This window comes from Prunus mume, linkage group LG6, assembly GCF_029339155.1.
Source record: "Prunus mume cultivar Tortuosa linkage group LG6, ASM2933915v1, whole genome shotgun sequence".
NCBI lineage: Eukaryota > Viridiplantae > Streptophyta > Magnoliopsida > Rosales > Rosaceae > Prunus > Prunus mume.
This window is the reverse complement of record NC_142703.1, coordinates 10,808,660-10,836,235: the sequence shown is the minus strand read 5'-3', so window position 1 is coordinate 10,836,235 and position 27,576 is coordinate 10,808,660. Positions and strand designations below refer to the sequence as shown.

General features: G+C 37.9%; 6 protein-coding genes, 1 non-coding gene and 1 pseudogene across 11 annotated transcripts; 3 read left to right on the top strand and 5 right to left on the bottom strand.

Annotated features, from left to right (window-relative positions):
- Window positions 1-149: 149 nt before the first annotated feature.
- TRNAK-UUU (transfer RNA lysine (anticodon UUU)) lies at window positions 150-222 on the bottom strand. The gene has a single exon. It is a non-coding gene; the product is annotated as a tRNA-Lys (tRNA).
- A 24-nt stretch (window positions 223-246) lies between these two features.
- LOC103334289 (GPI transamidase component PIG-S-like protein) lies at window positions 247-4,590 on the top strand. Of its 2 annotated transcripts, XM_008237234.3 has the most exons (13): window positions 247-527; window positions 604-1,282; window positions 1,524-1,608; window positions 1,696-1,785; window positions 2,035-2,108; window positions 2,220-2,304; window positions 2,405-2,494; window positions 2,979-3,109; window positions 3,228-3,309; window positions 3,411-3,458; window positions 3,791-3,863; window positions 3,979-4,082; window positions 4,167-4,590. In XM_008237234.3, exons 1-13 carry the CDS (start codon window positions 365-367, stop codon window positions 4,281-4,283), a joined length of 1,821 nt encoding a protein of 606 aa, XP_008235456.2. In that variant the 5' UTR covers window positions 247-364; the 3' UTR covers window positions 4,284-4,590. The 2 variants fall into 2 exon arrangements, with proteins under 2 accessions (XP_008235456.2, XP_088911489.1); XM_089055363.1 differs by lacking the exon at window positions 1,696-1,785 and having other exon boundaries at window positions 299-527.
- Window positions 4,591-5,635: 1,045 nt separating this feature from the next.
- Window positions 5,636-9,468, bottom strand: LOC103334290 (Sterile alpha motif (SAM) domain-containing protein). Its single transcript, XM_008237235.3, has 6 exons — window positions 9,060-9,468; window positions 7,942-8,003; window positions 7,567-7,838; window positions 6,866-6,940; window positions 6,667-6,729; window positions 5,636-5,918 (listed from the first exon to the last, which is right to left on the bottom strand). The coding sequence occupies exons 1-6, from the start codon at window positions 9,164-9,166 to the stop codon at window positions 5,874-5,876; spliced, it is 624 nt and encodes a 207-aa protein (XP_008235457.1). The 5' UTR covers window positions 9,167-9,468; the 3' UTR covers window positions 5,636-5,873.
- An 828-nt stretch (window positions 9,469-10,296) lies between these two features.
- Window positions 10,297-11,730, top strand: LOC103334533 (acyltransferase GLAUCE-like). Its single transcript, XM_089055048.1, has 2 exons — window positions 10,297-10,728; window positions 10,843-11,730. The coding sequence occupies exons 1-2, from the start codon at window positions 10,297-10,299 to the stop codon at window positions 11,728-11,730; spliced, it is 1,320 nt and encodes a 439-aa protein (XP_088911174.1).
- A 98-nt stretch (window positions 11,731-11,828) lies between these two features.
- On the bottom strand, window positions 11,829-14,992 carry LOC103334535 (uncharacterized). Of its 2 annotated transcripts, none has more exons than XM_016795187.2 (10): window positions 14,752-14,992; window positions 14,345-14,421; window positions 14,084-14,163; window positions 13,862-13,922; window positions 13,454-13,521; window positions 13,273-13,354; window positions 13,092-13,172; window positions 12,885-12,962; window positions 12,443-12,562; window positions 11,829-12,275 (listed from the first exon to the last, which is right to left on the bottom strand). In XM_016795187.2, exons 1-10 carry the CDS (start codon window positions 14,843-14,845, stop codon window positions 12,099-12,101), a joined length of 918 nt encoding a protein of 305 aa, XP_016650673.2. In that variant the 5' UTR covers window positions 14,846-14,992; the 3' UTR covers window positions 11,829-12,098. The 2 variants fall into 2 exon arrangements, with proteins under 2 accessions (XP_016650673.2, XP_088911488.1); XM_089055362.1 differs by having other exon boundaries at window positions 12,103-12,270; window positions 14,752-14,870.
- Window positions 14,993-15,657: 665 nt separating this feature from the next.
- LOC103334291 (amino acid-ligase) lies at window positions 15,658-16,851 on the top strand. The gene is made up of 3 exons (XM_008237236.2): window positions 15,658-16,121; window positions 16,235-16,447; window positions 16,551-16,851. The coding sequence occupies exons 1-3, from the start codon at window positions 15,818-15,820 to the stop codon at window positions 16,685-16,687; spliced, it is 654 nt and encodes a 217-aa protein (XP_008235458.2). The 5' UTR covers window positions 15,658-15,817; the 3' UTR covers window positions 16,688-16,851.
- Window positions 16,852-16,923: 72 nt separating this feature from the next.
- LOC103334292 (uncharacterized) lies at window positions 16,924-21,054 on the bottom strand. Of its 2 annotated transcripts, none has more exons than XM_008237237.2 (5): window positions 20,670-21,054; window positions 18,671-19,930; window positions 18,255-18,404; window positions 17,989-18,169; window positions 16,924-17,656 (listed from the first exon to the last, which is right to left on the bottom strand). In XM_008237237.2, the coding sequence occupies exons 1-5, from the start codon at window positions 20,910-20,912 to the stop codon at window positions 17,478-17,480; spliced, it is 2,013 nt and encodes a 670-aa protein (XP_008235459.2). In that variant the 5' UTR covers window positions 20,913-21,054; the 3' UTR covers window positions 16,924-17,477. The 2 variants fall into 2 exon arrangements, with proteins under 2 accessions (XP_008235459.2, XP_088911487.1); XM_089055361.1 differs by having other exon boundaries at window positions 18,671-19,944; window positions 20,670-21,016.
- Window positions 21,055-22,968: 1,914 nt separating this feature from the next.
- Window positions 22,969-26,995, bottom strand: LOC103334294 (uncharacterized; annotated as a pseudogene). The gene is made up of 5 exons (XR_016128326.1): window positions 26,619-26,995; window positions 25,039-26,281; window positions 24,606-24,756; window positions 23,547-24,493; window positions 22,969-23,353 (listed from the first exon to the last, which is right to left on the bottom strand). The product of XR_016128326.1 is annotated as an uncharacterized LOC103334294 (transcript).
- Window positions 26,996-27,576: the final 581 nt, after the last annotated feature.

Genomic DNA, 27,576 nt, shown 5'->3' with positions numbered 1-27,576 from the left:
CTATATTTTCTCGAATTGCAAATAAAAAGTATTTTGCATAAAGGAAATTATACTTCATAGAAGAAAGATTCAGTCATTTTGAGAGAGAGAGCAGAAAGAAGCTTTTATTGAGCACTGGAACAAACAAAAAATAGAAACAGAAAAATAATCGCCGTCTGTGGGAATCGAACCCACGACCACACGGTTAAAAGCCGTGCGCTCTACCGGCTGAGCTAAGACGGCATTTGCGACTAGAGGTCATAAAGTTTTTTATTTATTTGCTCGACGCCCGCTAGTTTTTCTCCAATTCCAGGCTCTCTCTATTTGTTCAACTCAACTCAAGTGAGAATAGCACGAAGTCGAGAGCTTCAGTGCCTCAACAACCATGGCGGAAATCACAGAACCTCTGCTTCCTGCAACAGAAGCCCCAGAAACGTCTAAACCGCAAGAGCCAGCATTAGATTTCGATCCCAAAACCATGCGCAAAACGAAACCAGGAGTCAAGCGTCTGATCCTAACTGTTTCAGTCCTCTTCTCCTTCGTTCTAGGTCACTCTCTCTCTCTCTCTCTCTCTCTCTCTAGATATATATATATGTTTCTCTCTTACTTTGATTTTGCATATAGGTGTCCCATTCATATACAAATCCGTGGAAATCTACCGCGCGCCATTGCCGTTTAGAGAAATCGAATCCCTCTCAGCTGAAATCGATTCCAAACCATTCCAATTCCCATGTCGTTTACAAGCAATCTTCATTGGCTTCGACTGGAAATCCTCCGTTGCCACTCTAGAATCTTCCATCCTCAGCCAAATGACCAAATTGACCTCCCAAACTCCTCAATGCGGCACCTGTAGCCCCAACCACACCGTCTCAGTAGTCCTAAACTCAAATTCCTACTGTCTCCAATCCCGAACCGCTTCCTGTTCGCCGGAATGTGGTGCCATCCGCTCCGTTGAGTTGGACGGCGACGATGAGGCCGTAGATGAGGCTCTGGAGTCTGTGCTGGGAGGTTGTTCGGGTTCCAACTCGGGTTCAGGTGGGGAGGTGTATAGTGTGGTGGTGGTGAATAGGGGCGAGGAGGTGAGAGCCGTGGTGGGCAAGTACAGGCACGCTTGGATTGTTGGTAGGGTTTCGGAGGCCGAGGCGGTTTCGAGGGCGGCAGAGATATTTGTTAAAGTGTTTGTGAATGGCGGGAAGGAGGAAGGTTTGATTCATGGAGAGTTTATGCCTGTTGGGGCAGATGGAACGGTTGTTCTTTCGTTTAATCTGCTGAATGCAGACCCACGTGATTGGGTTTATGATTGGTATGGAGCTTTTTCATAAATTCATTTTAAGCTCAATTGTTCTGAGTATCATGGTGCTATGTCAACATGATTTGATTTGTGTGAATGATTATTTCTTCGTCTGAATTATGGTAAAATTTAAGTTGAATGGTCTGATAGATTATTAGGTGACTCCCATTTTGTATATGCTTGAACACTTGTTGAAATGAAGTCCAAATAGTTATCTTCAAGTGTGTTCATCATGCATTCATTTATACCGCAGGGACTTTCAATCAGTAGATGAGACTCTGTTGGCCCCTATTATCGAGGCTATGAAACCCGTAGCAAACATAAGCGTGGAAAGTCAGGTAGGAGATCTTCTGTTTTCTTTTGAAAATGGTAATACCATTGAATTTGTGGTATTGTGATCTGAGTTTGTTCTTTCCCTTGGGCAGGTGTTATACCATATGCCAAAGTCCTCATTGTCTTTCTGGGATGACAAGTGGGACAGTTACATCTTTAGTACCAAGGATCTACCTTTCTTTGTATGCTCCATTAGCCTTTCACTTCTCATGATATGATTGTTAACTAGAGAAAGAATCATATTACTACTTACATTTTCTTTAAATTCGTAACTGTTTGGGTACAAACTCTAAAAGACCATTAGTATGCATGTATATGTGGGTAGATGTTTGTATTGTTCTATACATATCCATATATGTGTTCATGGACAAACTTCTTAATATGGAATTACTGTTATTATTTATAATAACAATGTTGGTTAAATTTAATAGGTGAATTCAAATGAGTGGCACTTGGATACATCCATCGCAGCTGGTGGGAGGTCAAAGATGTTGCACTTTGTGATGTATATTTCTAACTCAATCCTTTTTGTTATTCAATTAATTTTCTTGATATACTTTCTGATTGTTAGGTTGTGATCATATTGAGTTGAAATTCCCCTTCAATTTGTTGTCAGATATATCCCGTCTGCTAAGGAGTGTCCTCTTCTCCTACAGCTTCCAGATGGAGAAATTTCTAAGACAAATAGCTTTATATCTCCAGTTAGTTATTATGCCTTCATCATCTTTAAATTTAGTGTTCTCTGATTTTTCTCGTGGAATGTTCCGATCTGAATAAATTTTGATGATTGGCATGTTACAGATGTGGGGAGGTGTTATTGTTTGGAATCCCCAAACCTGTCGGAAGGATTCAGAAAGTAAGCATCCTTCTAGACATACAATTTCGCATCAGGTTAGAAGCTTTTTATAATATTGTCCAAGTGTATGACTTGTCCATCTCTTGAACATGTGGTTTTCAATTTAAAAGTGGAAGTGCATCAAAGCTTACCTATGTCTTTGTATTTGTAAATAATGTTACTTCATTTTCTACCATGTTGAATTGGAAGCTCAATATAGATCATTTTTACTGAAAAAACGTTTAAAGCTTACTGAAGAATAATTGAAATACCAAGTGGAGGAGATGGTAGGATTAGTTCTGTTGGAGTGGTAATATCTACCTTATAATTTCTTTTACTATGGAGCCTTACTGAATATTGAAGAAATCAAAAGCATGTACATCTTAAGTTTCCTAATTCTATCCTCTGAGGCATGTGAAAAAATTGTTTCTCTAGACAAATGTTCAAAGTACACAGGGAAAAGAATTCGAATGTGCCACATCACAGACTAGATGTCCATATTCTATTATCGCAGATTGATGCATGCACATTCTGAAACAGGATCTTCAGAAGGTTTTTGAAGTTTTCATGGGGCAGTTCCGGCAACTTTTTGGTTTTAAATCTGATAACCTATATGTTGGGGCTTCAGGCACATCCAGCCTTTTAGCTAGTGAAAGGGGCTTCACGGTATGGTAAGAACATTCTGGTTAAAGTCAAGTTAGAAACCTTGTGGTTTAAGCTATTTCTGGAATCGATTTTTTATGGGTATTCAGCAAAATGAGGGTATTCTTAGTGATCAGTCTTCTGCAGGGAATTGGATGTCTTATCGCGGATGCATACGTGTTTTAATCTTCATTCATGTGCTACAACCCTTGGATCTCTTTCCAGATTGGTACGTCTCTCATCGTTTACTTTTGTTGAGTTTAGGCATTAATGAACCTATTTCTCTGATTAAGCCAGATTTGTATGAGAGTGACAATTTTTTCCATGCAGGTTCAATCATTGCCGAGGATGATTATCATGGATGAGATTGGGAAGCAGGTGACAAATCAATAGCACAATATTTTTAATGTTCCATTTTACATCAGTAGCATAAAGGTTTCTCCAAAGTTGTTATGCTGAAGAACTGTTGCATAATTGCATTTAGTTGTTTGTATATATTTAACAAATTTGTTCATATCCCAATGAAAAACTAAATTGGAGATCTGTCTCTCTTGGAGTCCGTATTCATTTAGCTTCAACTGTATTAAAGTCATAACTCCTCTTTATGATCAACTTAGTTTTTTTATTTTAAACTCTTGTGCTTCTAATCAGTTTCTGGATATGCTAAGAGAATAAGTAGCTAAAAGTTTTGTGGCGTTCTCCTTGAGCAGGTAAAGTATTCTCTGGAGGCAGCAAAGTTGGCTCAAACAAATGCCTCACATGGTGTTTATAATGCTTCAGCTGGTATGTTCGTATATGCCTTGTTGATAGTTTACTTGTGGTATTCATTTCAAGGATCTGTTGTGTATATCATCTCATATTGCAAAGAAACTCAAACAAATAGTTGTTTTATCATCAGTGTCCTCTAGACAAGCAAGATCTCTAGCAGAGGATGCATTTTTTCATCCATCAATCATGTCGGTCAGCTACTATTCGTTCGAGCACTGTTTTGCCGTCTATTCGGTTTGTTTCCAAGACCTGCTTATTTTAACACTAGAAATTAACGCAATGACCGTTCTGATAAGTGGTGTTGTGCTATGTGTACAGCCTTTCTTTCTGCCAGTTTCGATACATGTCCTCCTAGCAGCTGTAAGAGAATGGAGAAGGCACAAGCACGAAAATAAGAAGTACTTAGCATGGAAGACCAAAGTTGTGTCATCCTGAGGAGATGATATCACTAAAATCGATTGAGTTTGATACAAAGCAAGGCTCCATTCCATTGTTTGTGTTCGAGCGGAGAATAGATTAGATTGATTTAGAATAGTTTAGACAATCACTTGTATTAGAAGAAAAAGAAAATGCAATTCAACTGTCGGTGATATCTCTTGTGGCGTCAGGATTAAGTGACAAAGGAAGTAGGGAAAAGTCGTGATTTTTTTGATCTATCTCATCCCATTACTGTACCAAAAAACATGCTTCTTTTGAGCACATGCTGTGGATTTAAATTCAATAGCAAACCAATTGTTAATTAGTTCCAGTTTCCCATCGATGTACTAAAAAAATGCTTCTTTTGATCACATGCTCTGGAGTTGAATTCTAAATAGGAAACAATTGTTAATTAGTTCAAGTTTCCCATTAATGTTAATCGGCAGGAGTGGAAGTGGAAGTGGAACGCTGAGTGAGCTCTTGGTTCTTGCTGAGTAGCTGTTGGTTTTCGCGGAGCAGCTCCTGATTCTCCTGGACAAGCTTTTTGACCTTCTCAAACGCCTTTTCGGCGTTCCGCTTCGTCTCATTCAGCATCTCCCGGTCCTTTTGGGTAAAACCCTGAAATTAGTGGCCTGGGGAGGGTGGGCGGTTGGAGAACAGCTTCCCCAAACCCCTCTTCATTGCTTGAAGCACCATTTTTGTGCAGTTTCTGTCTGCAAAAGAAAAAAAAAGAAAAAAGAAAAAAAAAGATAACAGTTAAGCCAAAGAATTCATTGAGATCAGGGAGAGGAGGAGGAAGGGGAAGAGGAAGAGGAAGAGAGCGGCCGCAGAGAACCTGAGAGATGGAGCAAGAAAGTGATCGAAGAAACGGACTCTTGGGCTTTTCCTTGTTGAATTGGGTCCGAATAAATCTCTCATTGCCTTTAAGGGCCAGCCCAGGTGAAAAATTCAAAATTTCCAAATTGACCTTGGTTGATAAAAATGTTAAAATATAAAATATTTTATTAAATAAGGATAAAAGACTAGGAGACAATCACCTTTTAGCATTTTATATATATATATATATATATATTAAAGTTATACAACTCAGTCTCTGAGGATTAAAAAAAAAAATTAAGAACCAAAAAAACTCATATCTAAATGCCAATTATTATCCTTCCTAAAAAACTAGTTTGTCTTGGCTTTTGTTGACTATGTGCCAAGAAAATAAGGAAAAAAATGGCATGGGGAACCAAAGTTAAACGGAGCATGAGCAAAGCTTGGCTCCTTAAAATTGAGGAGCTAAATAGAAATATACGCTACCAAATTGCATGTACTAAAGGCATGAGTAGATGGAACACATCAACTTCAAGTTATATATTTAGGGAGAGTGACGCAGCAAATCCTTAAAACTTAAATTTCCGGCAGCTAAAAGCTAGCAAATTCATATGGTTTATATCATTAATGAGCACATTGAAGCCACTTACAGCAATGTATACTAGAAAGAAAAAAAAGGGGGGTAAAAAATAAAGTTACACGCAGGTTGATACCAACCAAAACAAAGCCTGCTAGACTGAGTCATACTAAACACGAAGAAATAAGGCGATGAAACAACTCCAGCCTCAAACATCAGACTCTTGATTCCAATGCCAAAAGTATCTTCTTCCTTGGGCCCTGAAAACCCCAGCAGATGAAAAAGGTTAGCTCAAAGCTACGAAAGCAAAACTCAATAAGTCAACAGAAAACCCAAAATGCTGGTATATTCACCATTATTTGCAGTATACACAATCACCAGAATAAAGGAGACTAACAAATTCACTGAGAAATACACTACGGTGTGCCTAGAGTTCCTTTTCAATACTGATCTAGCATTATATAAGCTGCATTTAAGTAAAAACAAATAGTTGAACTGTTTGAAACTACACAACTGTAAGCTGACAGAATCAGTTTCAGGTCCAAAGAGCAAACACCATCTGCACCATCAAATGATATCAGCCCTAATTGATGTTTGAAATTTTATGTTCTAGTCAAACCTCCAAGACCTCTGACTGATGTTAGGAGAGCAAAATTTGTTCAACACTGCAGGACTTTTTATTCGATTATTGTGAGGAAGGTATGGTTTTTAGTAGCTAAATATTACCTAATCATTCAAATTATCTTCAGAAGACTTCTATGCCACTCGTCCAGGTTGAAACAAATGTTGTAAAACGTTTTCTGATACCCACCCAAAAACCAACACTTAAACTAGCATACTTCAAATCATAAGAGCATAGCATAGGCTGAGTAGTAATTTCTTCAAAGTAAATTATTTTTTTTTGGATTTCTTGGTTTCGAAAACCACAATCGAGCATATTGATTGTTAGCATATGATATTCATAATTCATGTTTCAAGAATTTTATCTAGGAGTTTTGTTTAGTTTACCATTGGTATTCCTAGAGCCTTGAGGTCCTCATCAGTCATGTGCACAAGAGCTGTCATATCCACCTGCATAAACACATGGAATTGTCTTGACCAAAAAAAAAAAAAAAAACACATGGAATTGAACACTCAAAGGTAAAAAAATATTTTCTCAGAGGTAGGTGATAAAAAGAATTTCAAAAAAGTATATAATCTTGCATACTTCCTCGGCCTGAAATGTGATGGAATATTTTTCAAGATCCAAGGACGTCAAAAATTCATCCACTGATGCTCCAGCCTGCACCAAAAGAGGCATGAGTCATGTAATTAAGAGGCAACTGCAGTAATGAATATGTGTGTGTCTGCGTATGGGATATTAGAAAATTCAATACTTCAACCTAGCAATAAAATGAATTGTCTTCTTTGTTACTTAAAGGTATTGCAATGCAACCATAACCGTATACCACCATCAATTGATGACCCCTATTTCTGAAAGGAGATGCCGAGTGTGGGAAAGAAGTTCTATTCTTATCTTTCAATTTATTTTGGTGCCTGTTGGAACATCCAACCTTCAGCCGACCCCTTTAGTAAAATAAAGGTATAAAAACTGCTTACTTCATCCTACATTGAGACAATCTTAAAAACCAAGTCCTAATGAAACCTCTGAATACTATGGTGTAACATCGACTCAATAATTGCCATATAAATACTAATCCCCAACCGCCCCTCTGTGTCTCAAAATGTAGAAATTTAAAAAGAAAGCAGGGTCAACAGATATATACAACGTTATATGTCATAAAGCCAGCTTCTCGCTTGGTGAAACATTCTAACTATATTTTAATCAGATATAGAGCGCAATCTCAAACACACCAAGTACGTGGGAGATTGCTAGTGTGGAATTAAAAGAAATAAAACACTTCATGCCTTTTGTGAAGTCTTCTTTCTAGAAGCTGGGTTGGTAACTTTTTTAGTCTCTTGTGCAGAGGCTCCAACTGCAGTACTTCTCCTGACTGGTTTGGCAGCTTCCACTTTTGTCTTTGGTGGATCGGCGTTCACTGGTTGTGGGACCATGGTACCAGATAGCTTTTCCCGTAGGTCCCTTACACCTGAAAGAGATCTTGTTCCACTTTGAGATGATTGTTTGAAACTTTTCCTTTGGAGCTTCAAACGAAGGTCTCGAGCATCAACTTTGCGATCTTCACAAGATATTAACAGAGTCAACAACCAAAGAAAGATGACTCAATGGAGAAAAGCATAGCTGCAGTTTTTAGTTGCATGTAAAAGTATCATAGTCCATACTTGAAACTTGAGGATCATTGTCCTCATATAGATCATGCTCCCACTTGTCATCTTGTCTTTGCCTGCAAAATGATATGCTATCAACTCAATTATTTAACTTTTTTTTTTTTTAATTTTATAAATTTACTGAATACCCCTAGAACAATCAATCATTAATATATGTATTAACACAATGAAACTATTCTACAGATTGTATCCCCCTGAACTTTCAGACAATAAGTATGTACACCATATGTGTTTAAAGCCTCTGGTGAAGGCCAAATTGCAACACCAAATGCAGTATTTTTGCAACTGCAATGATTTCATCGAGTTTGAAACTATTACCACAAGAGATCTCATGAAATCTTCAGAATTCCACAGCGAGGACCAGATTTATCGCCAGATTACCCAATTAACACACCCATGGTTTACAAAACCAGACACACAAATAAAAAGTCCACTCTGTTAATAAAATTGCCACGCAATTCCATCTTATCAAAGAAATCTATGACACTAATAACTAAAAGTTCGTAGATTTCAAGTACTGGCAATGCACAAAAAAAATAAAAACTTCGAAATTGTAATAAGAAAGATGAAGAGTCAAGTGGTAAAATAGGAAAAATGGTAAAAATGAGGAGTTAAACGGTCTCTAAGTATGCTTCGATATTCCATTTTGTAAAGAATCCCCATCTCATCAAAACGGTATCAATGGAGCTGAACACCAATTCAATTGTATTATGTATACATACAAAAGATGTCTTTTGATGGCATTGCTAATAATGTGAAACGTGTAGGGATTTACTTGCATTATTTTGTTGAACTTTAATGAAAGTATTGTTGATCAACATCCAAACTTCTGCATGCATACTGATATTACCATTATTATTATCCATTAAATTTGCTCCCGCAGGGCTAAATTCCTGGTTCTGTCACCTACTTTGACTATCTACGCGTACCTCCTAAATGCCTTTATATAATCCATGTAAAAACAGCAACAAAAATCACACTCAAACACAGAATTCAAACCTAGAACAAGTATAAACTCGGGTCCAAATGAAGAAAAATCCAAAAACCTCCACAAGAATGATTACCGTCAATTTGTTCTTCAAAATGAAAAGGAGAGTGAAAAGAAATCGAACCTTTTTCCTGCTATTTGTCTACGCCGACCAGAGTTATCCCTGAAGCTGCCATTAAGACGGTCCTTTATCGACCTCTTGGTATCAGCTTCCTCTCGATCAGCATACATCTTCCTTATTGCTAATTACTAGAACCCTAATCCCAACCCTGAACACTAACTTGAACCCTAGAGGGTCGGAAATTGGGAAAAGAAGAACCTAACAGTCTGGAATTTGAAATTCTAGAGTGACATATAGAGACGGAGAGAAAACCCGAACCCTAGTTTATTAGTGAAAGAAGAAGCACTTGGTTTCTAGAAGGAATTGAATTCCAGAGAGAGAGAGAGAGAGAGAGAGAGGAATGAAAGATAATTGATTGAAGACAGAAAAGGCGCTTCTGCTCTAAACAATTGAGAATTCGAGAGATGCCGTCACTTGGCGTTTCGGGTTTCGGGATCTTTTAATTTTTCGGAGAGGGTTTCATTTCGGGCCTCCGTTTCGGCGCACGATTGGAATTTGCTTATTGGTGAATTGGTGCTCCTAAACGCACCGTGTCAACGAATACCGCCTTTTACAATTTTGTTCTCTTTTTATTTTCTTAAATTACTTTCAGAATCTTTTGTCACCAAAACGCACCGTTTTTTATCTGACATGCATAATTTTTGTTACCATCAGAAGACAAAAATATCTTGTTTTCATATCATTGATTTAATGTTAAGTGGCTTGAAAATCAACAGGTAACTATCAACGGGGTCTAGCCTAGTCAACGGGTGCTCGAATTGGTTGATATATGTAAAGTTGCTCTTCAAATTAACTCTCCAATTATAATATCTGTTTACTTAAACATTTACAATTTAATTTCTCCACTTGTTTTTTTTCTTTTCAATCTTGAAAGGGAAAATGAAGACTACAATATGCTTGTTAATGGAAGTTACAACAAGTAGATAGATTAATTACACAGATGCAATGCAATGTTAATTTGAGCTCTAAATTGATTTCATAGACACATACAACATAACATGTCAAAGTAACTACACATCGCATGGACAATTGGAGTTGCATAATCCTGAACTCAACTGATGTACAGTTTTGGTAACCCCTCAACTGGCCTTTTCCTTTTAACACAATTGAAGTTTATTTATTACATGAAACTGCTTTCTTAGTAGCAGAAAGCCACATTGTGCTTCGTTTCATGCTTTAAAAACACCCCCCTTTTGATCAATTCAGAAACCTCACCCAGACCAGATATAAACCATCGACAATGGAGAATGTGAAATTAGTTGAGAAGGTTGTAATTGCACCAGAAAAACCGAAACAGCCCCGGAGACTTTTCTTATCCAACATAGACCTGGCCCTTGTTGTGTACCAAGAGACGGTTATCTTTTTTGATCCTCCAAGCAATGGGATGAGCTTCTCCGAGGCTTATCATAGCTTGTTTCGCACACTCGGTCCCTTGCTAGCTGAATTTGATTTCTTAGCCGGGAGGCTTGTGCCAAGTTTGGAAGACAGCAATCGCTTTGAAATAGAATGCAACGGTGCAGGTGTTGTTGTTGCTGCAGCTAGGACAGATACCAAGCTGGATGAACTTGGTGAGCTTTTGGTACCCAAGAAAGAGTTCAGGCAGTTTGTTGCTTTCTTGCCACAAGAGGATGAGGAAATGGATCTCAAAGATAAGCCCCTTGTGTCGTTTCAGGTCTGCTGTTATCGTCATTTCACTATTCAAATAAGTCCTTCTGATCAATCTTTGGCTGTGAAAAATGAACAAAAGTCCCAAATTGGTCACAGTAATGTATGTTTGTTGTGTCAGTTCACTCAGCTTGGATGTGGAAGCCTAGTGTTTGCCTCCAGGTTCAATCATTGCGCAGTTGACAGGGTTGCAGTCCGGGAGTTTGAGGCAAATTTGGCAGCTCTAACTCGCGGTGGTAACTTAGTCATTCGACCAAATGCAGATCGAACAATGTTCAAAGCTCGAAACCCTCCAAACATCAGTTTCCCACATTTTGAGTACTCAAAAGCCACTGATAGAACTGGCATATTCACTGTCCGTGGTATGAGTGGCACCAACATGAAACTATCCACAACTCTTAACCCAACGCGCCTTATCTATTTGTCCAAAGATCGTATTGCCAGCTTGAAGAAGGCAGCCCTTAAAGATGGGAAGTTGAAGAGCTGCACTAGTTTTCAAGTTGTTGCAGCAATGACTTGGAAGGCAAGAAGCATTGCGGTTGATATGCCAGATGAAAAAATTTCGACTATTTTGATTCCAGTCGATGTTCGCAAACGAGTTGTGCCTCCAGCCCCGCCTGGATTTGCTGGAAATGCATTGGTTCCTGCCTTTGCACATGCAACTGTGAAGGAGCTTAAGGAGGAAGATGACTCTTCCCTCGTGAGGAAGGTGCAAGAAGGGGTAGAGAGATTGGATGATGAGTATGTGAGGTCAGGGATAGATTGGTTAGAGGTGAATAAAGGGGTACCTTGTGAAGAAGATAGCTTCTCACTGGTGTCATGGTGGAAATTGGGGATAGAGCATGGTGAATTCTCATGGGGACAAGTTAAGTGCACCATGTCGGTTCTACTCAAGCCGGGCCTTGTCATGCTGCTGCCAGGACCGGAAGGAAAGCGAGGCCTCAGCATTTGCCTGGAACTTCCTGATGATCAAATGGAGTTGTTCTGCAGGTTGATGCTGGGCGAGTAGTATACATGATAAGATGAATTCATTTGTTTCTATATTTATACTAATTCAGCACATGAGGCCTTGTGCAGGCCTTTTTATCTCAAGAAGTCAAGGCTGTATTAGATCAACTGTTTCATTCCTCAGCTTAATATTTCTTGAACAAATAGAATGCTAATTAGTACATAAATACAGAGGAAGGTAGGACGACTATGGGAAATTTCCATAAAGTAAAATTCTTACAACAAGGCAAAAGACTCAGTATAAGATTTCTAACATGACATTCCTAGAGATTAATCAATAATTCATCAACGCTGCATACTTTAGCCACTTTTCCCTCCAAGTTTAAGACCCAATTCATTGAACCTTGTATCACAAGTCTCTCTTGCCCCCTACAGAAGGCCAAAGAACGGGTTTGTCAATGCAGACTTCAGCTCAGAAGCAGCTGAGTTTAATGTTGCCATGTCAACCTTATTGTGAGGAAGATACAAAAACTCTCCCCCTTCAGTTGTCTCAAACCCACAGAGCTCAAGGAATTCAAGTCCTCCAATCAAACTCCCAACTCTATCCTGCTCAATAAATTTCAATAAACACGAATTTAGACAATATATAACCGTTGTTAATTGTGTTCATTCTAAGCCTTTCTTTTCTAACCATCCCCAACAGAAAGAACACTAACAAGCATTGGCACACACTAAATCGGAAAACAGAAGAGATAAGTCAAAGCACAGCTTACCAAGAATAATGGATTACTGAGTCTGATCTTCCTGAATTTTTCTTCATTAGGATTCCTTGCAACATTTCCAACATAAATCAGCAGGGTCTGGAAGGCTTGTCGCACTCTAGCATCGTCATCCTAGACCCACCAAAGAAAACCAATCGATAGGAAAATATGCCTACTAAAAGCAACATTTCTGTGATCTCCTTATTTTTCTTTTATGATAAGTAATGCATGGTACTAATGGGTATTCATGGTTGTTCTAGACCAATGTGTTATGAAACAAAACAGATTTTTGATATTTCAATAGCTATGAGGGCTCCTAATGATCCTTTTGGACTATTTTCTGTTATTCAAAGATGTAGCTCAAAAGGGCAACAAGGAAAGATTACTTTCTTTCTTGTAACAACTAGTTTGGGAACCTATTACTACGTTGAAAAAGTGAATCAGAGCCATATACCTTGTGGTTGCGCCTCAAGGACCGTAAACATTCTCTCATACGTTCTGATTTTGCAACAGAACGGACTGGAAATGGATTCTGACATTAAAGAGTAGGAAGATAACATTCAGGATAATTTTATATTATGAAATTCCCAGCAAAAACTATGTTTTTCAATGAGATAAATGAAACTTTAAATCTATAGACACCAGTACAAAATATTGATACCTGTTCTATCCTCACCGCAGGTGTACGTTCCTCAGCTACATGCTGTTCTGGTGGCAATCCAAGATTGACCCTTCTTTCTAACTGTAAAGACATGCATACAGTTTTAGGAGTAATTCAACACTTATGAACCCCTTTTTGGGCATATGTCTAAAAGAAAAGTGGATTAGCATTATCTAAGCACCTTATCCTGTTTTAGTTTCCAGCGAATTCTTTCTCTTGCTCGTTTCTCTTCCTCTTTCTCAGCTTTCTGAAACTCTATATTACTGAGAAGACAAAGTTCTTATTCCACTCAGAAGTAGTATTAGGCTAAATGAAATAAAACAGACAGAAACAAAGAGAACAAATACTGAATTGAGACAGACCGTTTTCTTTTATTTTCTTGTAAACTTCGTTTTGCTTCTATGAGTTGCTTACCAGATTGAATCCTCTCCTGAAACAAAAACAAAAAAAGTATCTGGGTTGGTTAAAACCAAAAGGATAAAGACTCTGCAGCTTCAGTTTACAACATTGATGAGGGATGTAGAGAGAGCGCCTAACAAGCAAATAAACAGAATTCTAACTGCAAATTTAGTCAAATCCCAAAGAATTAGAACAAGAAAACAAGGGTGACATGCTGTGATTCAATAACAACCAACTCATTAGGAACCATAATTTCCCTAATCTGAAGGGGAAAAAAAAGGGTATCGAAAGTTCATCATTTATACAATCCAAATTCGTCATGATTTGGTCAAACAACAAAGATAAAAATGACAAAGATAACTGAACAATACCTTCTCCCTTTCTCGTTCCAACTTCTTTTCTTCTTCTTCCTTCTTCTGGCGTGCTCGATCCCTGAAAATGTCTCAAACATCATGTAATTTAAAGAAATCAAAAGATTAAAGAGTTGAGAAAAAAGAAATCGAACAGGCAGTTGAAACTAATGAAGAGGGAACCTATGTGTGCATAAGTGCATTTAATGTTACATAAAACGATAAGGATGATGAGAAAGTAACCTTAACTCCTGTGCTTTTATTTTCATCGCTTCTGTGAAATAGAATGGTTCTGGAGATCCAATGCTAATGTCCACTGTTACCTGTGAGTAGTTGACCAGTTGAGAGTAAATCCTCTATGAAATCCCACTGGAAATTATTTTTTGTTATCTGTCTCATGCTTTAAAAACCGAACACCACCAATTCGACATGTTTGTTGTAGCACTGGAAACCTGAATGCAATGAAATAAAGATGCACAACCAAAGTACGCTAACAAATCATACCAAGGGCATCTCATCAATGTCGGCATCGTTCTCGTGATCAACGATCCAATCTATAGCAGCCGCTAAACTAGCATTGCCTGGTAAAAAGGAAAAACAAATGAACCTACAAACTTGAATCTAGAACATGCACATGTATGAAAACCAAACCAAAACAAACATGAATTCAACTAAACCAAGCCTCAAATGCACACAAAATTCTTAGATCCTCCCAAGAAGAATACTTATTAAACTCCATTAGAAGCTTAAATCTGGACCAAATGATCATCATAACAAAGTTGAAGAATTTCATTTAACCCTCCACCATAAACACTTCAAATTACCAATTCTAGGCACACTTTTAAACCACAAGTAATTCAAGATTTTCTTCAAATTTTGAAAGCTGAAAATGGTAAAGGAAAAAGCTTCACCAGAATAATGAAGTGCTCGTGTTGCTCGAGGTCTTGGAAATCCCATTGCTTCAAGCTCCCCAAGCATTTTCTTGTCAACTTCCGGAACAGGCATTGTTGTATTTGGGTGGGCAAGGTTTGCGCTTTACATTAGAAACTGGAGATGAAATGGGGATAGAGATGGGGAGGTTTAAATGAAGTGGGTTCAGAGAAGTCCTACAATGGAAGCCTTGCAAAGATCGGACAGCCATTTTCAAGAGATTTCTGAAACCTTCTCAGCTTGTGAATATTTTGATTCTCAATTTATACCTTTCGGCTTCCTGGCTCTTAAGAAAAGAATAGGCCACGTAGGATTGGGCTCCTCTCTTCTTTTGTTTTTATTGGGTTCTTCAAATCTTCAACTAGCCCAATTTCTTTTACTGGTCTGCAACTGCGACTTCCCCAAAAATATTGTGCCAGATTTTAGATGGAGTCAAAGCCCAAAACAATCATTTCCATTTTATTTTATTTTCACCTTCAATGATTCAAATTCAATCGCAGCCGTTAATTGATTCAATCACCTTCAATATTTCACCTTCTTTACTTAGGATTTCATAATAAAAGTGCAACTCATCTGCGAAGCTTGCTCTCTATATTGCTGAATCTTGTAATTTTTCTTTAATATTTTATGAATATCGATTTTTTTTTTCCTATTTTATCCATTTTCACATTTCGTGTTGAAGTAATTTTCTATTATTTTTATAAGCGATATTAAGTGATGGGGAGTCGAGTACAAGGGATTTCCAAAAACTTCAGTAAAGTTTAGAATGTCAAAATCGTCACCTATTCTCTTTCCTATTTCATCCGTAATTTTGATTTACTTTGGTTTATATGGCAAAGAATAAAAATGTTACATCACCTCCACCAGGACCCGCCCTAAAGAAAAGTTTTAGACACTTCCAGAAACCGTTGGAACTTGGAACCTCCACACTGTGAGACCGATACAAAAATTTACAAGCAAAAAATAAAATACAAATTTATAAATAAAAACCGACTTCTTGCTTTAGCTGGTAGCTCCCAAAATCACAAAAATCAGAGAGAGATAAAGATGGCAGAAAACAAAGCCAGAAGAACGATCAAGCTGTTCTGCCCATCAGTGGCAAAGACGGTGTCGTTGTTGGTATGGGAGGAGCAGAGGCTGGACTTGGGCTCCATAGCCAGAACGTTTGGGCTGGACCCACCAACCCTGAAGCTCAACGGTCACTTTATCAGCAGAGGGCTCGACCTCATCGCCTCCTCAGTCACCTGGAAGTCCCTCCTTTCTTTCTTCTCTGCTAAAGGACTCTCAACAGGGGAAAACGACAGCAACCCCATTGTCGTTGATGGCAAGCTCTGCAAAGTTGGCACCAAGCGTAAGTTCTACCACCAACTATTTTATTATCTGTTCTGGGTAAATGGGTAGGTACCTTCAGATTTGATTGTTGGTTCGTTTCGATCATGAAAGATTGAATCTTTGATTTTGCAGGAGGACATGAACTACACGAGGTCGTTGATAACAGAGGAAGGGCAGCTTTTGAAGATGACAGCTTGCTGATCAAGAGTAAAAAGATGAGGAAAAGCAACCCAGGTCCATCAACTGAAAGCAATGGCAGAATTGGTATTTGCTCTTCCAAGAGAAAGCAATTGTTAGAAGATGTAAACTTGCTCAAAAAGCTAAAAATAAGTGAAACTAACCCAGGTACTGATTCATTCTGGCTTAACTTTGAATTGGTTTTTCTGGGTTGTTTTTGGGTTAACTTTTTATTATAAGTTAACACAACTGGTTCTATGGGATTTTTCAGATATCCAAGGAAGAAGTACAAGCCATTCCAGCAGCATCTCAGGTGCCCAACTTAGATGCAGTTATATGAGGGGGAAGATGAAGAGGAATAGAGAAGATGAGGCAGTCGCGTCTGCTCCTTACAAAGAGATTTTATGAAGCTTCTCATGTTTGTCTTGTTTTCTTTTTTCTTGGTTCTCCTTTTTCTTTCATAGTTTGGTTTGGTTTTTATGCTTCTTGATTTAACTTGTAAATGATGAGTATAATGTAAGAACAATGAAAAGACTTTTGGTTTGGCAACCTAATTCCAGCATTGACAATCATCATATGTGTGTTTCATTCACTCAGTGTAAAGAAAACAGAAGCAATAGATGAGAAAATTCGAAGACTGAAAATTGAAGAATAATAAATTCCCTTTGTTTAAGCGTTTTTCGGCCCACAAAACTGGACAAACATAACCCAAAAATGTTGAACTGAAATAAGAACGAACTACAAAAGAAAAGGTAAAGGTCAGATATCAAACGGCTATAGACATGGTAGGATTAATTCTGTTCCTTCTTGAACTTCTTTTGGCAAACACAAGAACGCAAACTCTGCCAGCCCCCTTCTACTTCAGCCAAAGTCGATACCGACTTTCAAGTTTCGCGATCGCTGCAGCATTGGTGTAGTTGTAAGCTTCCCCAGCCTCGTCAAGTAGGGATAGGAGACTGTAAGAGCGGAATTGTTACGGTCAATTGCCTGTGTGAATAGTGTAACGTTTAGTGATGTAGCCTCATGTGAACATGGCCGACTACAATTGGGGCTGAGGTCACTGTGGGGGAGCACTACAGTACTGAAGATACTGTAACTAAGTTCTACCCCTCATGTGAATTAGGGCTCTAAAAATGGCAAGCTCATATTGTACAGTAAAGGACCTAATTGGCACCTATTGTACAATGACTTAGACACATCATCCAAAATAAACTTGCCAAAAGACAGCAATTCCAGCCACAAGTATAAAAAGTATAAGTTTTGAACTGATGAAGGATGATGAATTGGAAGGCGGCTGAGGCGGCTCAAATGGTCTTCCTCTCAGCTTGGCAGACACCCTAGATAACAGCTGTCGGAGCCGACCAGTTTCCTTGGTAGCTGCAAACAAACATGAGAAGCTGAACATCATAAGCCAGTGAAATAAGAAAGCAAACACAACAGCAAATTACAAGTTTCTGTAGTTAATATTGGTAATTCAAGGCTAATGAATTCAATCATACAAGATGAGAAACTGTTGAGCATGATTGACTATTCCTGGTACCCATATAACTCTCAAGTGTCTCTCTCGATGTATTTATTTATTGAAAAGGAAACAATTAACTGCATTAACTGTTAATGAAAGAGTAACAAGCTAAAAGAGGAACATTCCTGCTGTGTTGTAAAACCATGAGATTTCCAACAAATATTATGAAACAAATAGATAATCTAACCTTTGCTCTTTGAAGATCTTTCCTCCTCACCAACACGCTTTCGAAGTACATTGAGCAAAGAACCAAAATACAAAGCACATACAGTGCATGTAATTGTGATAACATTGTAAGGCATGCTAAAATCAGGAGTTGTCAACGGTACAAGTAATACTTCTGTGTATGCCAGAACAGCATTGTTTTCCTACACAAATAAAGAGAGTAAACTACAGGCATAAAAATCAAGCACTGTGACGTGCACACCAAAGAACGTATGGCAGTTAGAATACCTGGAATTTGGATAAGATGGAGGACCTATCCACAGATTTATCCGTAAAGAACTGCATGCTTGTATGGAAGTTGGGAAAGCTTATAATGGCTGCTGGAATATCGAATCCTTGATTGGCATCGGGAGGATACTCATCAATATGCAAAAACCCCTACATAGATATTATAACAGTCATAAGAAAATAAACAAGTAAAGAATAAATTTAGTGTACATTCAAACTTCAGCCTATGTTCCAAGCAAATAGGATGATACAAAAATTTCCCATCAACAATGCTTCAGTCACGATTGTCTTCCATGAGCTTAGCAAGAATTTTAACACCACAGGAATTCCAGCATAGTTATAACCCCTTGAAAATTTCTAATAACTTTCATGCCAACCAATGCTATAATAAAGGAAAAAGAAATTCCAAAGCATACCTTATCAAATTCTAAGGTTATAGCTGCTGATTTCATTCCACAAGGGAATTTCAGGACCATCTCCATCACCCCAGGTGACACTTTGTCTACAGAAGGTGAAACACGCATCTTTTCAACAACATCTGAAACTTCTTGAGGTTGTTCATTAACATACACTCGCACTGTATGAAAATAAACCTTAATATACCAAGGCACAACCTGAAAAACTTTAACTTCCAATTTGCACCTGCCTTCACTCATATCAGTATGCAAAAACTCATCACTCACTTCTGTAGATCTCAAGGATATTGCAATAGCACCCCTTTCATTCCCACTTCCCATCAAGAACCTACTAGCATGTAATGGTGCTTTCTGACAGGACCAAACTACAGGAAGCTTCCAAGTTAGGCCTAAATCAAATGGCCTAGACTCACTGTACTTCTCAATATAAAATTCATACACAACAGATGGGGTCTTCTTTTCAAAGCCATTCAGTTCTTTTAATACCCTGTCCGGCTTAACAGACAATTCAAATCCAGGGTTACTACTAAAACCTTCATAGACAGATTTATCAGCACTAGATAACTCATTTTCTTTCTGCAAGTAATCCAGCTGACCAACTAGCCCCCTATCAAGCTGAAGGTATATGGTGGAAGACTTGGCAAGTACACATCTTCCAGTGACCATCCTCCCAAAAATTGAAGTCAAGGACCAGCTTGGTTGTAATTTTGTTTCATGGGAATAAGACATAACATTTCTCTCACTATTGGGCTGGACAACAACTGTGAGTGTTTGTTGTAGAACAATTCCTGAACCTCCCTCCTCTGATTCAGATTCACTTGAGGTCAAGCGCAACTGCTGTGAATGATAAAATCCTTTGTAGATAGATGGTCTATCCATTAATGCAGAAAGCCCAGCTTTATCTCTACAAGGAAGGAGCTTCAGCCATGGAGTTAGGTTCTCAGTGCAAACAGCCTCACGGGGCAATGTACCGTACCTCAGACTGCCAGGTGCTGGGCGATAGCCCCATTCAGGAGCAGAATATGTTGTAGACGATTCTAGGAAGTTGACTGAAGCACAAAAGAGACCCGAAAGAGCATGGGTTAAATTCTTCCAAGAATCATCCACCTGTTCAAGAGGGACATCAAAGACAGCCCACAACTCAACTCCAGGAGGCTTGGCATTGTTGCTTGATATGGGATCAAACCCACCCCAACGATCATAGTTCCAGCGACCTTGTGTGAAAGATAATTCCATTTCCTTAACATGAAACTTCTGAACCTGTCCAACCAACACTATCCCGCAAGTTACTTAGTAGTTTAAGATACTACCAAAATTTCATGAATTAGTAGAAAAATGTTTTAGGCAAGTTTAAAGTTGGGTTGTGCTAGCAGCAAGGATCCTGGATGAGTTACATATTGGAGAAAAAACACAAAATGGTGGGATGAAGAAATTTTAAAATGTTGGTTTTAATCTGGGTTAAACTAAAAGAAGCATTCCCCAAAGCTTGGTGAAGACTAAATAGCAAGCTGAAAATCTAAGTCTTGTAAGTGTCATGCCCATGCCACATTCAGGTTGCAGACACCAGTGGAGAACATTAATTACCAAAACCTAACAGTTTCCTCTGGAATCATTATTAGACACCTCTAGTTTCTTTTTCTTCTAAACAACATATATACGGGAATTATGTTAGTTTGGAAACTACATGAAAAACAGACTAGAAACACATGCAAACACAATACAAAGAGCTCAGACAAGAGCTGTCCCGATCAACCTGGCCCAAGTTGAGGTATCAAGAGTGAAATTTATAATAAACCCTAAACAAAAAATCTCAATGCTGAAGCTCAGACAGGTGATTTTGAACACTTACAACACCTATTCAGCTACCATACTACCTTAGGCACCCTTATTAAACAAAACCCAGATGCAAGATCCAAGATTTATCAGTTTTTTTCTTATCCTATGCCCAATTTAACAAATTTAAACAACAAAATGTTTGCAGAGGCACGTAATGACCTACCAGCTGAGATATGGCTTTGGGGAAGAGATGGTGATGGCGGCCATTGGAGCTGGTATGCGGGGCCCTGCTCCGGAAATGGAAGTGGGCCAGCACCTTTCGATCCGGCAATGGCCTCAGAAGCAACTCCTCCGAGAAATCTTCTTCGGTGACCGATCCCAAGGCAGCTTTGAAATTGAGAATTGGGGCGAAAAGTAAGAAAGAGAGCAATAGGATCGGTCTGAGAAGAAGAAGAGGAAGGGCCATGAGGCGGGGGAGTGAGCTTCAATCGGAGTGTGGGCGTTGCAAGAGTGCTATGAGATGGGGGCCAATGGGCGCCGAGTCGGGTAGTCCGCCATGGGAGCGTAGCTGGAAATTGGTCAGTGAAAGACTAGTAATGACTGCTTACGTTGCTCTGGGCTTTTTGGATTTTTACAGACATAAAGAATTGGCCTTTGGGCTTTTGAGCATTTTGGTCAAGAAGGCCCATCACATTTGTTAAACCATTTTGTTGCAAGTGAATATCCATTTTTTTAATCTCCAAAAAGAAAAAGAAAAATCATTTCTCTTTTATGGGGCAGTGAAAAATATGATATACTAGCTCCTTGCGTGTGTGCCAATTGGGTTTTTAAATTTTTTAGAACTAAAAAATAATAATGGATAGTTGTGTCCCATAAAAATTGGATCCATTATCTGATTTTGTTTTTTATTTTAATTTTTAAAAATATGAAAAAGTGTAATTTTACCATATTATCCTCATTTAATTAATAATTTCAATTCTTAATGTTTACATTAAAGGGTATTTTATGATATTTTGAATGTTCCACAATTCTCTACTTTTGCCTTTATATATATACTAGCCTCTCCGCAAGCGTTCCCGTGCCTGCGAGATAATTTTTTAAATAAAAAAAATTTAAAATTATTTTAGAATTAAAAAAGATAATGGGTAGTTGTGTTTCATAAAAATATGATCCATTATCCAAGGACATTTTAATTAATAATTTCAATTCTTAATGTTTGTATTTATCAAGGGCATTTTCTGGTATTTTGAATGTTTTACAATTCTCTACCTTTTGCTTTATATATATATAGATACTAGCCCTTTGACCAAGGGTAATTGTGGGGATTTTGAAATTTTCACTTTTAAGGCCTTATGCCTTAATATATAGATATAGATTAAGGATGCTATTGTAAAATTATGTCACTTGATAATTCAAATTTGAGATTTATTTAGGTGTTTGGGACTACTATATTTTTGTTATGAAATGTTTATATACATGGTCTAATCCCTATAATTATTTTTTGCAAATAATCCGACAAATTTTCAAATTACCAAGAATTGGATACACAATCTTTGACAACCTACATGGTTTTGATGTTATTGAGCACTAGAAATGTTTGAGAGAATTATTTATGTATGAGAGTGCAGACTTGTGGAGTAATATTTTACTATCACTGTGGCATTATATGTTACAAGATTATCAATCTAGATCATTGTAATCAAATTCAAAAAATCAATAACAAATATTTTAACAATCAATAACAAGAAAATGAAATAAAAATCCAGAAAACATAACTAGGATTTCATTTGCAGTCGGAATTGAAAGACAATCAAGATAACTAAAACCAAAGATTGAAAAGTTTTAGCAAAGCTAATAAATCACACTGAGTTGTGGAAACTGAGAACTAGAATGAGACTTGGAGCAAAACTAAAATGGGAGCTTTTGACTAGAGTTGCTAATACTTTGAGAGCATCAATCAAATAGGAGCGCTGGTCCATTTCCATTACCGGGGTTCTTGGTTTTCATAGTTTTTCAAAACAAGTGGTTCTCCCTTTTGAACAGACAGTGACATTGGAGTTTATCCCCACAGGTAAAGAGGACAATGAAGAAGCTCTAAAACGAAAAACACTTCAGATGCTTACCATTTATCACCGTTTTTAAGGCGAATTCGCTCTCTAATCCTAGAAGATCAAGGTTCCATCAAGTTCGTTGGGTACTTATGACATGCAGGAACGATCTTTCATCTTGTTTTCAGATAAAATAATGAACAAATGGGGAATAAACTCTCAGACACTTCAATCTGCGGAAATTAGTTTGCAACTTTTAGTGACGGTTCTCTTTTGCCTGCGGTTTGCAACGGTTTTACGAACTTTAGTGACGATTTTTAGGTGTCAAAATTTTGAACTAGCTTTAGTGACTGTAAAATCCGCCGCTAGCCACTACTAAAAGCAATATAAACAACGATACCAAAAACCGCCGCTAAAAGTCAGAAGATAGTGTAAACTTCCGTACTGATACCTGGACATTAGAGACAGTTCATATAATCTACCCCTCACAATTTATTATAACCTTATTATTGCTCCTCACTCATTGGGGATTTAATATTGCACTCCCTCGAATATACAGGGTACCTTTTTAAATCAATACAATGGTCATAGTTCTCCTCCTTCCATTCTCATTTGCTGGTGGTTCGTTAGAGTCTAATCCCCAAAACTTCCTATTGTTTCGAGTTTCTACCAATATAATTGTGTCCATAACATTCTTTCATGGAGCTCTGTGGTATGCAGCCAATTATGTCAAATCCTTGGTGGTGAGCTCTAAACGGTGCAAAAGTTCAATCCCTCTCAAGGCCACCATAAGCTTGCTTGTATTGTCATTGGTTCTTATGGGTAGGCAACCCTAATTGGGATGTTGTCAACATAAAATCTGCAGCACATAAAAAGAATAATTAATATATATATATGCATATATATACATTATAGGATAACATTGTGTTATCCGATATATATGACATGTTATATTGTTTAACTCTGAATCATGGTTGCGCATTTAGGAAACGAAAACATGAGATATGTTGTGACAAAATAAAGAACATATGATGATGGCCAAGGATTCTTACACAATTTGATGATGGTTCTGAAGATTGTTGTAGTCTTGATAATCTGCAATGGTGTCAAACCAAATTATCCTCATCATTTTCAAAAGCATTTGTCTGCAATGTGATTGGCTCTCCTTCTACTTTACCCAAGAACTCAAAGCTTATCACGAACTTCATTACCTGAAGTTAGCTGCACACACACACACGCACGCACATATATATAGAGAGTAGCGGCTATAGATCTTCAAATAAGTTGCAGGTCCATTATAAAACCTGATGTGCTTGGTCGACCAACCAGAGTATTAAAGTTGAGACAGTAAAAACATAAGGCAAATTACATGTTCCTTCTAGTTAATATTAGCAATTAGCTGACTTCAACCATACATGATGTGGTAGTGGTAAGCATGAAATTCTATAGTATCTCTATTTATTTGTATTTAAAAAAAATGAAACAGTTAACTGCAGTAGGTGTAAATGAAAGAGAAACAAGCAAAAAGAGGAATACTTCAGTCCTAGAAGGCGTATGGTGCCCCAACAGAACTACAAGCTTACTACCAGTGACAGGAAACTATGTTGCTAACCTTATACCATCCTATAAGCGGACTGCACGATGAAATCCAAAGAAAAACCGACTAACTTCTGGAAATAAATTAACTCAGCCAATTGTGCAAAAAATAATCGATACTGTTTCAACATCTGCAACTCATGCTGTGTTCTAAATTTAATATCTATGCCCTGTTGTAAAACCTAAAAATTGATATCAATATGCTACAAACAGTCAATCTAAACTCTGTTCTTTGAAAATTTTCCTCCTCACCAGCACCCCTTCTAACTATTTCGAGGAAATAACTAAAATACTTTAGACATACAATGATTGTAATCACCATAACTTGACAAGGCATGCTAAAATCAGGAGTTGCCAACGGTACAAGTAATACTACTGTGTATGTCAAAACATCGCTGTTTTCCTACACACAAATAGAGAGTCAACAATAGCCAATAGGTACAAAAATCCATGAATCTGATACGTGAATACCACCCCAAAAAAAAAAAAAAAAAAAAAAAAGGTGGTTAGAATACCTGGAATTTGGATAAGATGGAGGACTTCTCCACAGATTTATCCTTAAAAAACTGCATGCTTGCATGGAAATTAGGAAAGCTTATTATGGCTGATGGAATAATCAAATCCCTGATTGGCATCTGGAGGATTTTCATCAATATGCAAAAACCCCTACATAGATATTATAACAAAGTCATACCCAAAAAAAAAAAATCAACAAGTAATGAAGAAACTAAGTGTACAGTCAAACTTCAGCCTATGTTTCAAGCAAATAAGATGATGTAGGAGTTCCCAGCAACAATGCTTCAGTCAATCATTGTTCTGCACGAGCTTAGCTCACAGTTTAGCACCATAGGAATTCCCACATAGCTATAACCCTTTGAAAATTCATTATAAAAACCAAAGCTATAAAACATGGAAAAAAAAAATTTTAAAAAGATTACCCAAGTATACCTTATCAAATTCTAAGGTTATAGTAGCTGATTTCATTCCACGAGGGAATTTCAGGACCATCTCCATCACCCCAGGTGACATCTTGTTTACAGTAGGTGAAACACGCATCTTTTCAACGATGTCTGAAACTTCTTGATGTTGTTCATTAACAAACACTCGCAATGTAGAAAATAAACTTTAATATACCAAGGCACAACCTGAAAATTTTTGACTTCCAATTTGCACCTGCCTTCACTCATATCAGTATGCAACAACTCATCACTCACTTCTGTAGATCTCAAGGATATTACAATAGCACCCCTTTTATTCCTACTTCCCATCAAGAATCGACTAGCATGTAATGGTGCTTTCTGACAGGACCAAACTACAGGAAGCTTCCAAGTTAGGCCTAAATCAAATGGCCTAGACTGCACTTCTCCATAGAAAATTCATATAGAACAGATGGGTTCTTCTTTTCAAATCCATTAAGTTCTTTTAATACCCTGTTCGGTTTAACAGACAATTCAAAGCCAGGGTTACTCATAACACCTTCATAGGCAGATTTATCAGCGCTGGATATCTCATTTTCTTTCTGCAAATAATCTAGTTGATCAACTAGTCCACTATCAAGCTGAAGGTATACAGTGGAAGAATTGGCAAGCACACATCTTCCACCGACCTTCCTCCCAAAAATTGAAGTCAATGACCAGCTTGGTTGTGATTTTGTTTCTTGGGAATAACTCATAATAGTTATCTTCTCAGACTATCAGGCTGTACGACAACTGTGAATGTTTGCTGTAGAACAATTCCTGAACCTATCCCCTCCGATTCAAATTCACTTGAGGTCAAGCGCAACTGCTGTGAATGATAAAATCCTTTGTAGATAGATGGTCTATCCATTAATGCAGAAATCCCAGCTTTATCTCTACAAGGAAGGAGCTTCAGCCACGGAGTTAGGTTCTCGGAGCAAACAGCCTCACGGGGCAATGTACCATACCTCAGACTGCCTGGCGTTGGGCGATAGCCCCATTCAGGAGCCAAATATGATGTAGACGATTCTAGGAAGTTGATTGAAGCACAAAAGAGACCCGAAAGAGCATGGATTAAATTCTTCCAAGATTCATCCACCTGTTCAAGAGGGACATCAAAGACAGCCCACAACTCAGCTCCAGGAGGCTTGGCCTTGTTGCTTGATATGGGATCAAACCCACCCCCGACCTTGTGTGAAAGAAAATTCCATTTCCTTAACGTGAAACTTCTGAACCTGTCCAACCAACACTCTCCCGTAAGTTATTTAGTAGTTTATAAGATACTACCAAGAATTTCATGAATTCATACAAGAACGGTGGAGTGGAGGTAATTGGAAAGTTAGGTATGCTACCAGTAAGACTTAAAAATCCTAAATTTGAATATCAATGCTAAAAGCTCATACAGTTAATTTTGAAAACTTACAACACCTATCAACCTACCTTACTACCTTAAACACCCTAATTAAACAAAACCCAGGTACATGATATAAAAATTATCTGTTTACGACCTTATCGTATGCCAAAGTTAACAAATTTAAAAACAATATAATGCCGAGGCACGTAAAGACCTACCGGCTGAGATATGGCTTTGGGGAAGAGATGGTGGTGCCGGCCACTGGAGTTGGTATGTGGGGCCCTGCTTCGGAAGATGAAGTGGAACAGCACCTTGCGATCCGGAAATGGCTCCAGAAGCAACTCCTCCTAGAAATCTTCTTCGGTGACCGTTCCCAAGGCAGCTTTGGAATGGAGAATTGGGGCAAAAAGTAAGAGAGAGAGAGTAACAGGACCCGTCTGAGAAGAAGAAGAAGAAGAGGAAGGGCCATGAGGTGGAGGAATGAGCTTGAATCGGAGTATGGGCGCTGCGAGAGTGCTATGAGATGGGGCAGTGGGGCGCGGAGTCAGATAGTCCGCCATGGAAGCGTCGCTGAAGGAGTTTGGTCTATGAAAGACGTTGGGGTCTGGGAGGGATTTTTTGATTTCTAGAGACAAAGACAATGGGCCTTTGGGCTTTCGGGCCTTTTGGTCAAGAAGGCCCAATTGATTAACGATGATTTATTGTTATTTGTTTCCAATTTCTATTTTATATATAATTTAACAAATAAAGATTTGCCAAACCAAGTATATGATAATTTTCTGAGGGCAATGATTTCCCCACTCCTATTTTATCCACTTACACTCCTTTTTTAGTTATAAAAAAAAAGTGTAAGTGGATAAAATGGAAGAAAAAATAGTGGGGAAATCACCACTTTTTTCTGATCTATTTTTTCGATAGGGGTTTTTTTATTTATTTATTTATTTATTAATAGAGATATACAAAGTGATAATCATAAAAAGAGTTATAATAGGAAATAAATCTTAATTACGATAGAACTATACAAACGGATAAATAAAAAGAATCCTAAATAAAAAAAGGAAATAAATCTCGCCAATACGATTGTTATGTTGTTTATTTTGAGATTTTTTTTTCTTTTGGTGCTTTCACTGCCGATTATAAGTGCTATAGTTACTTTAATAGCTTCTTCTTGATAAG